This window comes from Zootoca vivipara, chromosome 1, assembly GCF_963506605.1.
Source record: "Zootoca vivipara chromosome 1, rZooViv1.1, whole genome shotgun sequence".
In the NCBI taxonomy this organism is placed as follows: domain Eukaryota; kingdom Metazoa; phylum Chordata; class Lepidosauria; order Squamata; family Lacertidae; genus Zootoca; species Zootoca vivipara.
Window position 1 is genome coordinate 22200154 of NC_083276.1, and position 15829 is coordinate 22215982.

A 15829-nucleotide genomic window follows, 5' to 3' on the forward strand; every position below is an offset into this window, starting at 1 on the left:
AAGGCACATCAAACCTCAGGTTCATGCCCTCACCTTCCTTTTTTACCATACTGGAAAGGGAGGGGGAGGGCATGAGCCCGAGACTTGCTGTGACTCTTTCTAGACACAGTAAACCATGATTTATTACCATGATGTCCAAGCTGACCTATTGATTTGACCAACCATTAAACCTTCTACACATTCACTGATTCTTTTCAGAACTAATTAAGGATTAGATATGTGCTGTTCTATCAAGTGCTTTCACCTGTTTAATACTATGTAAAACAAGTATCAGACTGCAGCTCTTTGCACACTTACTTGGGAGTAAGGCCCATTTAACTTTCCAAGTACATGTGTTTAGGATTTGGCTGCAAATACAGAGCTAAATATTGCACTACAGCAGCCATCCCCAAACTGCGGCCCTCCAGATGTTTGTGTTGTGTATTGAGTCAAAGGATTTTATATCTGTATTATTATTGTCTGTATTTGCATGAGGATAAAGTAACTGCCTTTTGGTTCCAGAGGGTACAGCTACTATTGGTTCATTTAAGCTGCTGTATTTGGATCCTCTGTCTTATTGGTTTCCTCCAAAAGGCAGCACTGTGATTGCTTGATATTGTTCCCTCCAAAATGTATCCCTTCCTAGCTAGTCCCCTGTCCCTATAAATGTAGCTTTCCTCTCCTCAGTCTTCAGTCTTGTTCACTTTAATAAAGAGCTGTTACTAGAGAACTGTCTCCAGCATGTTTTGTCAAGAGAGCTGAAATCACAAACCCCACGTCACAACAACTGGCGACGAAGGTGGGATCCGGAATGCTGAGGAGCGGTTAAACACAACCCTGCCTCAGAGTCCGGATTGCAGCTGAGAACAAGACTCACTGGCCAGCTGAGAAGACGACCCTGCCCGCTAGGACAATGGAGAGTCCAAGGGTATTGGAGCCCTTCCAGCCATCAGAGCCCCACACCTGGGAAGACTACGTCGAACGCTTTGAGTTCTTCGCAGTGGCTCAAGGGATCACCGATGCCAGCAAAAGAAGGGCCACATTCCTGAGCTACTGTGGGCCCGAGACCTTCAAGCTAGCCAAGGCATTACTTGCTCCAGCTAAGCTGAGTGAGACATCTCTCAAAGATATTCTTGCCTGCCTAACAAGCCACTTGGCGCCTACTGAGACCAAGATGGCCCAGCGGATGGAGTTCCATAAGAGGCAGCAGCATGCTGGGGAGTCTGTATCCACATTTCTGGCTGAACTCCGGAAGCTCGCTCAGCACTGCGGCTTCCAAAATCTGGAAGAGACTCTCCTGGATCGGTTTATTGGTGGTCTGAGCAGCAAGAAAGCCAGAAGACGCATCGTGGCTAAAGAAGAGGTTACCCTTGCTTCAGCCTTGAAAGAGGCCACCGCCACGGAGAATTATGAAAGAGAGGAGCTTGATGCCAGTCGCAAGGCCACTAAGCCACAGATAGAAGTTGCGCATGCCATGGACGAGCTAGAGGCTACTCCGAGCCAGAGCCCAGTCCGTGGGGTCGAGTCGGTGCGTCAGGCCTGCACAGTGCACAGAGATCGCCGAGGCAGTTGCCCAGGTTGTGGCGGAAACCATGAAAGGAAGAGTTGTCGTTTCAGGGATGCTATCTGCCGGACGTGCGGAAAGACGGGTCACATCGCCAGGGTCTGTAGATCGGCGGCGTCGGGAGCAACAGGAGCACCTAGACTGGAGCATCGCAGACCGCCCACAGCAACTCGTTTTCTAAAGGACTGCCACTACGTAACGGAGATCAACGGGAGGGCCGTGCAGTTTCCAGCGCAAGGCAAGGCACACGTCAAGGTGAAGATTGAGGGTCAGCAGTGCGACATGGAGGTGGACTCCGGATCTGCATTCACCATCGTGTCGCACCAGACCGCGAAGACATTCTTCCCCAGGGGTAAGTTGCCCCCTCTGGAGCCCTTCCCGGCAACCTTGCAGTCGTACTCAGCAGGCCGCATCCATGTTATGGGAATGTGTGCCGTGAGAGTACAGTTCCGGGACAAACAGGCTGTACTCAAACTGGTGATTGCGAAGGGCAGTCGCCCCAGTCTCCTGGGCACTGACTGGTTCCCCGCCCTGGGACTGAGTATCTCAGGGCTTAATTCAATCCAAACCTGCCCTGAGATGAGCGAGGCATTATGCAAGGAATTTGCTGGTCTCTTTAATGGAAAACTGGGTTGTTATAAAGGGCCCCCAGTTGACTTCGAGTTGGACCCCGGTGTGGCCCCAATCCGACTCAAACCAAGGCGAGTGCCATTTGCACTGCAACCCAAGATCGAGGCAGAGCTGGATAAATTGGTCAAGCAGGGAGTTCTCTCACCCGTGGACTCTGCTAAGTGGGAGACTCCAATCGTCACGCCCCTTAAAGCAAATGGGGAAGTCAGGATATGTGCAGATTACAAATGTACTATCAATAAGGCACTCAGGGGAAACTCATACCCCATTCCAGTCGTATCACATCTGTTGGCTAAACTGGCTGGGGGCAAGGTGTTCGCCAAAATTGACCTGGCACAAGCTTACCAACAGCTGCCAGTAACCCCACAATCAGCGGAAGCACAGACTATTGTCACACATAAAGGGGCGTTCAGAGTTAACAGATTACAGTTCGGAGTTTGTGTGGCCCCAGGGATTTTTCAAGGGCTCATGGAACGCCTGTTAAGAGGTCTGCCGGGGGTCTTGCCATTTTTTGATGACGTTTTGATTGCTGGAAAAGACCCACAGGAACTGGTTGCGCGTGTCCGTGCAGTGTTGCTCAAGTTCAAGGAGGTGGGGTTGCAACTGAAAAAAGAAAAATGCAGTTTTGGGGTGCCAACTGTGGATTTCTTGGGGTTTAAAATTGATGCATCAGGCATCCACCCCACAGATGCTAAGATTAAGGCCATCATCGAGGCACCACGACCACAGAACAAGACGGAGTTGCAGTCATTCCTGGGACTTATTAACTTTTATCATTCGTTCTTACCCCAGAAAGCTTCGGTAGCTGAACCATTACATAGACTATTGCAGAAAAAGAATGTGTGGCGATGGGGGCGGGAGCAGCAGAAGGCTTTTGACTCCTTGCGAGGAATGCTGAGTAGCAGGAGCGTCCTTGCTCATTATGATGAGTCAAAGCCGCTGGTCCTGGCATGTGATGCCTCTCAATACGGTCTGGGGGCTGTGCTGAGTCATAGGGAACCGGATGGGTCGGAAAAGCCCATCTCTTTCTATTCCCGTACGTTGTCGCCCACAGAGCGCAACTATGCTCAAATTGATAAAGAGGCACTGGCTATTGTGTCCGGAATCAAAAGGTTCTATGATTATTTGTACGGTCGCCATTTCTCCATTGAAACGGACCACAAACCACTGTTAGGGTTGTTCAACCCAAACAAACAAACGCCACAAATTCTCTCCCCCAGAATGTTGCGTTGGTCAATATTCCTGAATGGGTTCCAGTACACCTTGACCCATGTGCCGGGGAAACAGTTGTGCCATGCTGATGCGCTGAGTCGATTGCCCCTTCCTGGCGGGAGCAATGAGGATCCTGCTCCGGCGGAGCACATTATGATGCTAGAAACACTTCCGGGGGCTCCTGTAACAGCTACGGATATAGCTGAGAAAACTAGGAAAGATGCTGTTCTCTCCCGTGTGCTCACTTGGGTGGGGAGGGGGTGGCCAGGTGGTCCGCATGAAGAAAAATTCAGGCCTTATGCGACAAGGCAGCACGAATTGTCCATGCATAAGGGTTGTCTCCTATGGGGAGATAGGGTGATCATCCCAGCACCACTGAGAAACAGGGTTCTTGAGACGCTTCACATGGGACACCCGGGAATGGTCAGGATGAAGTCGCTAGCCCGATGTTATGTGTGGTGGCCTGGAATGGACCAGAACATAGAACAATGGGTACGAACATGCAAGGCATGCCAAGAGGTGCGGCCAGAAGTGGCCAGAGCACCAGTCCACTGGTGGGAGCAGTCCAGGACTCCCTGGAGCCGGCTGCACATAGATTTTGCTGGGCCATTCCAAAGGAAGGTTTTTTTGGTTATCGTTGATGCATATTCCAAATGGTTAGAAGTGGCGATGGTCCCTAGCATGGCATCAGCTGCCGTAATCAAGGTGTTGAGGCAGCTGTTTGCTACCCACGGGTTACCTGAGACCATTGTATCAGATAATGGGGCAGCTTTTGTATCCCAAGAATTCAGGGCATTCTTGGCTGATAACTTTATAAGAGGGGTCACATCCGCGCCCTTTCACCCATCCTCCAATGGGCAGGCTGAGCGCATGGTAAGAACAGCCAAAGAATCCATTGCGCGCTTAATGGAGGGTAACTGGTCAGCTCGCATTGCGCGAATGTTATTTTTGCAGCATGCGACGCCGTGTACTGCGACGGGCAAGTCGCCAGCTGAGCTGCTCTTAGGTAGAAGACTGGTAACGGTGCTGGATTATGTCCACCCAGATAAAATGCCAAACCGTAATTCAAGAGCAACCCCCCAGGCTGAGACTGACACAACAAGGTATCTCGCCCCTGAAGATCTGGTCTGGGTGAGGAACTATTCACGAGGTCCGCGGTGGGTGGCTGGTGTGATCACCCGGGCTAGTGGACCTGTGTCCTATTATGTGACCTTGGAAAATGGGCAAGTTTGGAAGAGACATATAGATCAGCTGAGGCGCCGGGCGCTCAGCAGGGAGGAGTCAGATAATTCATCCCTGGCTAATGACGCACAGCTGCGAGACCAGAGTGAAGATGGCCCAGAGGTGCAGTCACCAGGGGCTTCAGCAAATGAACCAGGGTCTGCTAGTCCTCAGGATGACGAGGTACAGGTCGGGGACCCTGAGATGTCTGGGACTCCATCTGTTCCTGACGAAACCCCTATAGCAGCCCCTCCACCACAGGTAACACCCAATCCAGAACCTGCAACACCTGTTGTCAGGAGATCAGGTAGAAGTTGTAGGACCCCACAGTACCTGAGGGATTACGTCTGCTGTGCTCACTAGGGGGGGAGGGGTGTTGTGTATTGAGTCAAAGGATTTTATATCTGTATTATTATTGTCTGTATTTGCATGAGGATAAAGTAACTGCCTTTTGGTTCCAGAGGGTACAGCTACTATTGGTTCATTTAAGCTGCTGTATTTGGATCCTCTGTCTTATTGGTTTCCTCCAAAAGGCAGCACTGTGATTGCTTGATATTGTTCCCTCCAAAATGTATCCCTTCCTAGCTAGTCCCCTGTCCCTATAAATGTAGCTTTCCTCTCCTCAGTCTTCAGTCTTGTTCACTTTAATAAAGAGCTGTTACTAGAGAACTGTCTCCAGCATGTTTTGTCAAGAGAGCTGAAATCACAAACCCCACGTCACAACAGTTTTGGCCTACAACTCCCATGATCCCTAGCTAACAGGACCAGTGGTCAGGGATGATGGGAATTGTAGTCCAACACATCTGGAGGGCCGAAGTTTGGGGATGCCTGCACTACAGCCTCATGTAAGCTTAGGCTGAGCTGACTACTTGTTGCAAAGTTCCCTTAAAAGAGGTTCTAAACACATGTTGACCTTGCAAAGATGGGTCTGAGGGGAAACAGAGCGTTTCTGTAATACATTTGAGCAGGGAAAGCAACCTGCGGGCCTCTGTCCCTTCCCCACAGCAAAGCCTCTCCTCCTAAGGTCACCAAGCTAATGCATATGGCTATTGTATGACATATATTTTGGTGCTAAGTCATGGTAACTGCTTTGTCTTCATCTTTCTCATTAAAATGAGATGGAAGGATTTTAATATTGGTTCATTCTTTCGAAGGATGCCAGTTAACTTTAGCATTTCATTTGTTATCTAGTTAATGGCTTTAACATATGGATTTTGCTGATCTGAGTAAATTTCCTGCTCTGCAAGTTATTTCTGTCTTTCTACAATTTCCATATCAAAACTGGCCTGGTCTTGTGATTCTTAAAAGCCATACTTCTGCTAGAAAAAAAGTCTTTTGATTCAAGAACACCGGTCCTGAGAGATCTACATTGGCTCCCAGTACATTTCCGAGCACAATTCAAAGTGTTGGTGTTGACCTTTAAAGCCCTAAACGGCCTCGGTCCTGTATACCTGAAGGAGCGTCTCCACCCCACCGTTCAGCCCGGACACTGAGGTCCAGTACCGAGGGCCTTCTGGCGGTTCCCTCGTTGCGAGAAGCCAAGTTGCAGGGAACCAGGCAGAGGGCCTTCTCGGTAGTGGCACCCGCCCTGTAGAACGCCCTTCCAACAGATGTCAAGGCAATAAGCAGCTATCCTATTTTTAAAAGACATCTGAAGGCAGCCCTGTTTAGGGAAGTTTTTAATATTTAATACAGTATTGTTTTAATAGTTGATTGGAAGCCGCCCAGAGTGGCTGGGGAGACTCAGCCAGATGGGCGGGGTACAAATAATATATTATTATTATTATTATTATTATTATTATTATTATTATTATTATTATTATTATATAAGAATGGTGTTGCAGCACACGAAGATTAAATTGCAGTATATTAAAATTACCTGCCATTTGAAATCTCACTGAAACCATCCTTAACTTTGCCACTGCTGTTTTCAGGAGCTTAGAGAAGACAACATCATATTAATGGAAACAAAGACAATGCTGGAAGAGCAGCTGATGATAGCAAGAGCTCGTGGTGATAAATTGCATGAAGCTGAAAAGGAAAACTTGCAGCTGAAATCCAAGCTTCATGACATAGAGCTGGTATGGTGTCGTGTTCTTAATTATCAATGGGAACTTTCTTTTAAAAGCTTTATTATTATTATTATTATTATTATTATTATTATTATTATTATTGAGTGAGAGCTACGATAATACATGCCTTTCCTCCAGAATGAAATGCCCAGTTTTTCAGCCTGAGGGCCAAATATTCTCCCACCAGTAATGTCATGGTCATGGTGGGGATTCTCCCTGCGAGCAGCTTGGCTGGAGAGACTATAGCTCCCCACATGCAGCAGGATGAAAAAATGGTCCATCATTATACCTAACATAGCACCCTTTGTTAGGTATAAATGCTAAATCTCCAAGCTCGGTTATTGTTATGTCTTTCTGTGTTGCCCCTTCTCCACTAGGACAGGGATACGGACAAGAAGAGGATTGAGGAGCTGCTGGAAGAGAATATGGTGCTGGAAATTGCGCAGAAACAAAGCATGAACGAATCTGCACACCTGGGCAGGGAACTGGAGCAGCTGTCAAAGAGCACAGATCTCTCTGATAGTAAGTGACATGGGGTGGTTTGGCACATTGCTACCTGTCCACTTTTTGTTTTTATTCTGGTTTAGATACACATAATGAAGGAGGCTTCCCCAGTAGGTGTGTCTCTTATTTGTATCTAGGTCAGGCATCCCCAAACCTCGGCCCTCCTGATGTTTTGAACTACAATTCCCATCATCCCTGACCACTGGTCCTCTTAGCTAAGGGTCATGGGAGTTGTAGGCCAAAACATCTGGAGGGCCGCAGTTTGGGGATGCCTGATCTAGGTCCTCTCTTATACATCTTTTCCTTTTCAATTTTTTTTTTAAAAAAAACCCCAAGGCCATCTCTGGCATTGGGCAAGGTGAAGCAGCTTCCCCTAGGTGGCAAATTCCGGGCTTCCGTAAAGACTAGCAAATTGGCAATTATGATGCTCATTATCTTTTACCAGCTTGGGTGAGGCACTATTTGAATCTTCTGCCTTGAGCACCAAAACATATGAGGCCATGCCTGCTTGAAAGGGTGACCAGAAGCACACCTTACAGTGTCTTGCCAGTTTTTCAGCACTTTACAGTAACACATCTTGCTGCTGGCAGAAGCAGTGACTATTTAATTAATAACTTTCTGGATGATGGATCTTCTTGAATGATGGCCTAAAAGAAATGCCTCTGGTTCTGTAGGTAGCCAAATGCAAACATCTGTGCGTGATTTATAAAGCAGTTAATTTCAGATGCTTTAAATATAATATTAAATGGGGGGATCTTTTTTATATATACCCATAGTTTCTCACTAGTTTCTCTGCTGCTAGTGATCCAGTAGGCTGATGCATATGTAATGATGCATGTTGAAATATATTATTCCTCTAATATATTTTTAAGTCAAACACATTGTCATCAATATCCTTAAAAACAAATAAATCCTAGCAAGATACATATTACTATTTACTATGATTTGTTATTAAGGATACTGGTGATCATGTATATCTTTATGCGGAATTATTGACTCACTGTTTATAATCATTATTTGCCTTTAAAATCCCATTTATGAATCACAATCCAATAAGGTATCTCAAAGGAATTTCACAGTAATAACACCCACAATCATTTTGTCTCAAATGTTGGGGAATTTCACAGCAGAAGAATCGCACACCCTCCCAATGGCTCATGACTTCCTTAGTTAATTGTTATTTCACAAAATATATTAGAGGAATAATTATCTTTCTTTAAATCAATTCCATTTAAATTACATCTTCTGTGCTCAGGGGATCAGTTGGTTATAGTAACCAATTAAAAAACTGTTTTTTATGAATGAAAAGAAGAAAGAATTTTGCATGATGTTTTAGAATGAAAAGGCATATAATTCTCAGAAGTGATAGAGCTCATCTTTTGAGGAGGAGCTGCTTCTCCTTTCCCCTCTTGTTTTTAAAGAGATGACTATTCATCCAAGTCAGGTGATAACACATGGGGTTAATCCTGGATATGGATGCAGGCGTACAAATGTGCTACAGTCTTGTATTCTGAATGTTGTATTTCAACAGCAAGGAAGTCTTTTGTCTTTGAACTGAACGAATGTGCATCAAGTCGCATCTTGAAGCTCGAAAAGGATAACCAGAGTCTGCAAAATATTATCCAAGAGCTCAGGGATGCATCGGTAACCTCTGAAGAGAGTAGCCTTAAATTTGTGGAGCTACAAAATGAGAATCAGCAGCTTGGCCAGAAGGTAATCAACAAAACATTAATTGAGCTTACCAGGGGCTGTTTGCCACCTTTTCCTTTTTTGTTCTTAAAGGGATTGGTATTGATCCATTCTCTCATAGCAAGATTATTCATCTTCCCTGCTAGGAAACCCAGTACAGTGCTAGTGTGAGCAAGGAAAGATCCTGGTCTGGGACCTTGAAGAGCAGCTGCCAGTCAGAGAAGACATTGTCAGACAAGGTGGATTAGTAGTCTTGACTTGGTTTAAGGGAGTTTCATTCATGTTCGTATGAGTAGCACAAAATTCTCCACTAGATAGATGTACAGTATTTAAGACGTTATGGGGCTGATGATGAATCCTTGATAGTGCTCTGGTGTGGAGATGTGGAAACCCAGAAAAAAAACCAGTTTTTCCCCAAAGCCTTTCCCTTCCCCCCTTGATTTTTTTTTCTTTTTGCATTATGGAATATTTTATTTCAGAATGGTGAATGAAATGTTCAAAACAAGACAAAAGACCTACATTGGCTCCCAGTACATTTCTGAGCACAATTAAAAGTGTTGGTGATGACCTTTTAAGTCCTAAACAGCCTTGGCCCAGTATACCTGAAGGAGCATCTCCACCCCCATCATTCAGCCCGGACACTGAGGTCCAGCTCCGAGGGCCTTCTGGTGGTTCCCTCCCTGTGAGAAGTGAGGTTACAGGGAACCTGGCATAGGGCCTTCTCGGTAGTGGCACCCATCCTGTGGAATGCCCTCCCATCAGATGGCAAGGAAATAAACAACTATCTGACTTTTAGAAGACATCTGAAAGCAGCCCTCTTTAGGGAAGTTTTTAATGTCTGATGTTTTATCATTTATTATTATTATTATCATCATCATCATCATCATCATCATCATTAATTCTGATGGGAGACACCCAGAGTGGCTGGGGAAACCCAGTCAGATGGGCTGGGTATAAATAATAAAATATTATCATAACGCCCTCAAAATGTTACCTAAAAACTACATAACAGGAAGACTGTTATGTAAGACTATATACAGTGTCAGATTATTACAATTCCTTTGCAGTTACACTGAGGACAGGAATGTCCTCCCCCCCCCCCAAAAAAAAAAACTGAGATAGAAACTCTCAAACACAAGCAAGATGCATTTCTGCCATTCTCACGAGAGAAGGAAGAAGTTCTTCCTTTGCTTGTGAAAGGGTTGAGAAGCTTGTTTCAATCAGGGCAAACCTACAGTTTTTTATAATTCCACGACAGCAATAGCTCAAAAGATTAGTCTGAGTTTAAAGCAAAACAAAACATGTTTACCCTCCCCTTCCCTTTCTGAGAACATGGTACAGTTCAAAGAGCTGCAATTTTTCATTAACGGCAGACCCGAGAATCCTGGTGCACACAAAATGGGTATTTTTGTCCATTGTCCATTGGATAATCCGGTTTCTGTATATAACATGGTGTAACTTGCCTGATAGGGATGAAAACATCTATTTTGGCGCAAGACAGACACTTAAAAGTTTAAACTATCTCAGTTTCCAGCACTGAAGTTCTACTGCAAACTGAAGTGAGGCATTCAGCAACCTTGCAAAAGTAAAAGGTTGTGTTGTTTATATATACAGAGATAGAGACCCAGTTTGTCGAAACTTGTTGCTTTGAAAAAAGTACCGTTGAATGGACAAATGTGCAAGTATTTACATTCTCATAATGTCTTTGCATGTGAACAATGTTCGGGCTTGCATATGATATATTGTGGCAATTTTCTCCCATGCAGATTGAAAAGCTGCAGAACCAGATTGAAAGGGAGAAGCAAAGTAATCAAGACTTGGAAGCTTTAAGCGAGGAGCTGCTAAAGGAGAAGGAAGAGCTTCAGGGCATGATGGAGACCACGAAAGCTGACAAAGAGAGACAGGTGCTTGCAGATGTAACCCAGAGGCATGTTTGCTTGGTTGGCTGGTTGGTTATTTAGAAAGACTACTTGGCCCACAAATATAAAAAGGCACCAAAACCTGTTCCTGCCAGGAAATTAGGGCTCCGCAGGATCAAAATACGAAGCATTTCAACTTATTCATTGCAGTCCACATGGGTGTCTCCACACCTTTAGATCACCTTGACTTGCCAATTTAGAGTGAGTGAGTGTCAAGAGGAGGTAACTCAATTATCATACTGCCAGAAGCAAAATTGAATTGCATAAGCAGTTGTGTATGGATCAAATTTATAAAAATGCTGAACGAATTGCATCACATTTGCTGTTGTTCTGAATAGCTTCAAGAATTCATTGAAACAACGAAAACTGCCTTATATCTTATATTGATCCATCTAACTTAGTTTTTCCTACCCTGACTCCCAAAAGAGTCCACAGGAACTCTCTTGAAAAGTGGCAAAACCAAAATCCTAGGTATGCCTAAGTAAACAACTCCCATTGTGCTTGCTTAGTCACACCGTCTGTTTGAGTAGCGTAAATATTTGGGCAGAATAAGGAGTAAACACAACTCAGTTCAAGGTGGTGTGGAAATTACCACACAAAACCAAAACACTCTGCATCCCCAAGGTTGGTTGGGATATCCCAAACAGATATCTCAGGCCATCTCCTCCACAACTTCAATCCTACATTGGGAATGTCTTGACACTGCCATGCTCTGGCACCCAGGGACCTCATAGCACTGCCAGCCAAACCAAAAATGCTTGGCCTACAGTACTCGTCACAGAGGTGCTAACTGCTTGCTAGCAGGACAGTGTGTCCATAGTGCTATGAGATTTATTTTTATTTACTTATTTATTTATTGAATTTATATACCGCCCTATACCCAGAGGTCTCGGGGCAGTTGAGATGACACAAAACAGCACAAAGATTATTCAACCAGGCACACAGTATTTATACTCACGTACTTCTTGAAATAGGAGGGACCCAGGTGGCGCTGTGGGTTAAACCACTGAGCCTAGGGCTTGCTGATCAGAAGGTTGGCGGTTCGAATCCCTGTGACAGGGTGAGCTCCCGTTGCTTGGTCCCAGCTCCTGCCAACCTAGCAGTTCGAAAGCACGTCAAAATGCAAGTAGATTAATAGGAAACGCTACAGCGGGAAGGTAAATGGCGTTTCCATGTGCTGCTCTGGTTTGCCAGAAGCGGGTTTGTCATGCTGGCCGCATGACCTGGAAGCTGTACGCCGGCTCCCTCGGCCAATAATGCAAGATGAGCGCGCAACCCCAGAGTCTGTCACGACTGGACCTGGTGGTCAGGGGTCCCTTTACCTTTTTTACTTCTTGAAATAATGCAACTTCATCATATGTCTCACCTGTTTGGTCCAGGTTGTGTTTCTTGAAAGGTGAATTCCCAAGGGTTTGTTTGCAGCTTTCTGCTACTGAATGCATGGGAAGGTACCATTACGTTCATGCCCTTCTCGTGGACTTCCCTTAGGCATCACATTGGCCACTGGGGGAGCAGAATGCCAGACTAGTTGAGCTTTGGGTTGGATGCAGCAGGACTTTTTGTGTGTGCCTAATACACCATCTTGTTTTGTTTCTGAATGTAGATAAAGGACCTAGAAAAGGAAACGGACCATCTCAATCAAGTGGTTTTGTCCCTGAGGCAGAGGTCTCAGGTCAGTAGTGAGGCCAGGGTGAAAGACATTGAAGTGGAAAACAAAGTACTCCATGAAACGGTTACAGAGACCAGTAGCAAGCTCAGCAAGCTGGAGTTTGAGAAGAAGCAACTGCAGAAGGACTTTGAGCAGGTTAAAGAAAAGGTGGAAAGAGTAGAGGAAATGGACAAGGAGCTTCATCGACTAGAGAAGGAGAACGAGCAGCTCACAAAGAAAGTCGCTGCCATGAAGATCACTACGGAGAAAGTAGGTGTTCTTGAGGAACAAAATGGGAACTTGGAAGTGGAGAACAGGAAGCTGAAAAAATCCCTAGACACCTTGCACAATGTTTCTGTCCGGCTAGAAAGCCTAGAAAAGGACAACAAGGAGCTAGATGAAGAGAACCTGGAACTCAGGAGAATGGTAGAGACAATGAAGTTTGCCAGTGCAAAAATGGCCCAGATAGAGGCAGAAAATAAAGAGCTGGAAAGAGAGAAAGAGGAGCTTAGGAAAAATGTAGAGATGTTAAAGATTCTGATCAAGAAATCCGAAAGGCTGGAGCTGAGTTACCAGAGTGTGAACGCCGAGAACCAAAGACTCCAGCAGATTATAGAGAACAGCAGCAAGAAAATCCAGCAATTGGAGAAGGAACTGGAAGGCACTGAAATTGAGAACCAAACCCTCCAGAAAAATGTAGAGGAGCTGAAGATCTCAAATAAACGGTTGGAGTGGTTGGAGAAGGAGAAGAAACTGTTGGAGCAAGAAGTGTCCCAGCTGGATAAAGACAAGAAGATACTGGAGAAGGAGACAAAAAGACTTTGGCAGCAGGTGGAGCTGAAAGATGTTAATTTGGACGAGAACACTGCAGAACTGGCAGCAATGGAGAAGGAAAACAGAACACTAGAAAGAGAACTGGCTAGGTCCAGAGACTTGTCTCATAAGATGAAAGAATTTGAAAAGGACAATAAAGATCTCCTAAAGCAACTTGCCATTGACAAGAGAACACTAGCTACATTGAGAGAGGTGAGCACATGTAACATTCGTCCAAAGTGTGTATTTTAGCATGTAGCATATATAGAACATTTTATATATAATGTATATCCAATGCAACTGAGGGAATTGTGGGGACACTATGTGGCCATTTGGAGCATAACATCTTGTCATGGCCTAGAGAGGGGGATGAATTCTCATTACCATTTCTGTTGACCTCAGGCTTGTTGGTCCACTTTTTAATTTTTTTTACTAGAACCCCAAGGTCTTCCCACCAGAGCCAGGTAGAAAAGGCATTAGACAACACAAAATAAATAAAGAACACCGTGACCCCCTAGAAACTTGTTATCTGCAACTGAGCTGGGCTGAGCTTATAGTCCTTTCCCCCCAGTGTCTACTTTGGTTAGCGTTCTTCATTGCAGCAGCCTAATGTAAATGAACAAAGTTCATTTGCTGTTGTTCATTTTTGAACTAATGGAAGTTCAGATCCCAATCTACCTTCTCCTCACCCCCACTATAGGTGATGTGCACTCTCCTCTGTGATCCACAATCTAGATGTTGTAGAGTTTTTAGTAAATCACTGCCTAGTGCCGACCTGATTTCTGAATCACAGAAGAGAGGGTCATATTTTGCAGGCAGGTTGTGATTTCAAGAACACAGAACATTGAAGTCATAAATCCTCAGCAAAGGTTTCTTCACAAATTAATGCCCGGTCACAGTTAAAATAGGCTGGTTCCAGAGTGACTTTTCTCAAACACCTGCTAGAATATTAAGCCAAGTTAAACATGAACCTTTGGCTTGTACACAGAACCTCTTTGATTCCTCTTGTACCATGGCCCACAATTGAACTGGGAAGTTCTCAGTTATCCATAGCTGTTTGTTTCATCCAAACTGACAGATTTTTAGAACAAGCCAAGATACCAAATCATACTTCAGAGTCCTAATTATATCAACTTTTTCTGAAGCTGGTATCCATAGTTGGGAAACTGGTTAATTAAAGACTATTTGGTTTAACTGGGGTTTATCACAAAGGTGCCCTATGTGTTCCAAATGCAACTCTTCATCCAGTGCAAATTTTTATCTTGAGAAGTATTCTACTGTACAGTAGATGACATAGATTTTCTTCCCATTAGTGAAAACTGTGCAAGAAAAGAATTCTGTGAAGTGGCCCAGTGGGCTTCCAAAATCTAATATTGTTGTAAAGAAAAGCAATTATGTGGTTGCTTTCACTGTTAGGCTACTAATTAAGTTGGTCCTTATTTGCAGGATTTGGTTCTTGAGAAGTTGAAGAGCCAGAGATTGTCTAGTGAGATGGACAAGTTGGACCAGGAACTGGAGAAGATTGGATTAAATAAGGAGCTGCTCCTAGAGACTGATAACGGCAACAATGACAAGTGAGAAGATCGCCTTTTTGTTTTGGAAGGATTTCTGGCACATTTTGCCTTAATTTCCCCTCATTACATTTCCCAGGTTCTGTGTGCTCTAGTCAAAAGTTTGTGGGATTTCCCTGGTGCTCCTATTTGTTTCATCTAAAAAGAAGCTTATATAGGTAGATGAAAGTCCCCTGTCAGTCCTAGAGTTGCTGTGAGGTTGACTTTCTCTTCAAAACAAGGCTGTCAGCAGAGATGCCAGCTGCACAGATGCAGGGACACCTTGCCAGCCATAGTGAATTAAATATGAAGTTTTAGCTTCACTGAGTTTCAGTGAGATCGGGGATTTACTTAAATATTGCAGTTCTGCCAAGTAATGATTCTGCTTTCCATATCGCTTGCTATTTAAACTATTCTCAGGAAGATGTGGGTACATGACATCTGCAAAAATATCTGTAATGTAGTAGAATGGCATGAGCACAAGGATTTCCCTTCATTTTGCTCTTACAACTGCACTGTTCACCATAGGTGGCGGTACTGCTGTACCTTTAACCCAGTGTGGGGCCCAAGTAGGTCCTCCAGGTCTCCTTGTGTGGCCCACCAGACCATTTGGGCCAAGTCATGCACACCTGCCCTACATGTGTAGCATCGCGTATCACATCAAGTACCATTGTGACTGGCCCAAAAGGAGTTTTCTCTGTGCTTTGCTGATTGCCATGGCTTACACAGTGCTGTGTACAAGGGCTGCACAAGCCCCAACTATCAGCTTGCACAGCACTTGAGAAGAGCTTGCAAACAGAGATGCACAGGGGGTTGTAAGCCCCAGTGATCAGCTGATCACCAGGACTTGCAAAGGGCTATGGCTTTGCCTACACTGTTTGATTTCAAGCTTGACATCATTGTGACGCCAGGAGTTTGAAAGGAGCATAGCTTCACTTACCTGTCAAACTTGGCCCTGGGGGTTGTAATGCGGGAGATAAGGATCTGGCCCACTGCCCATATCCAGTTCTGTATTCCTGGTCTAGCAT

General features: G+C 44.9%; 1 protein-coding gene across 2 annotated transcripts in view; it reads left to right on the top strand.

Annotated features, from left to right (window-relative positions):
- The window catches only part of CCDC88C (coiled-coil domain containing 88C), a 105348-nt gene that overhangs the window by 58868 nt on the left and 30651 nt on the right, over positions 1-15829 (top strand). For both annotated transcript variants that reach the window (XM_060272263.1, XM_060272269.1), the window contains exons 11-16: positions 6541-6687; positions 7056-7200; positions 8714-8895; positions 10638-10775; positions 12394-13464; positions 14698-14825. In XM_060272263.1, coding sequence (XP_060128246.1) covers positions 6541-6687; positions 7056-7200; positions 8714-8895; positions 10638-10775; positions 12394-13464; positions 14698-14825 — 1811 coding nt within the window. The remainder of the gene's footprint in view (positions 1-6540; positions 6688-7055; positions 7201-8713; positions 8896-10637; positions 10776-12393; positions 13465-14697; positions 14826-15829) is intronic.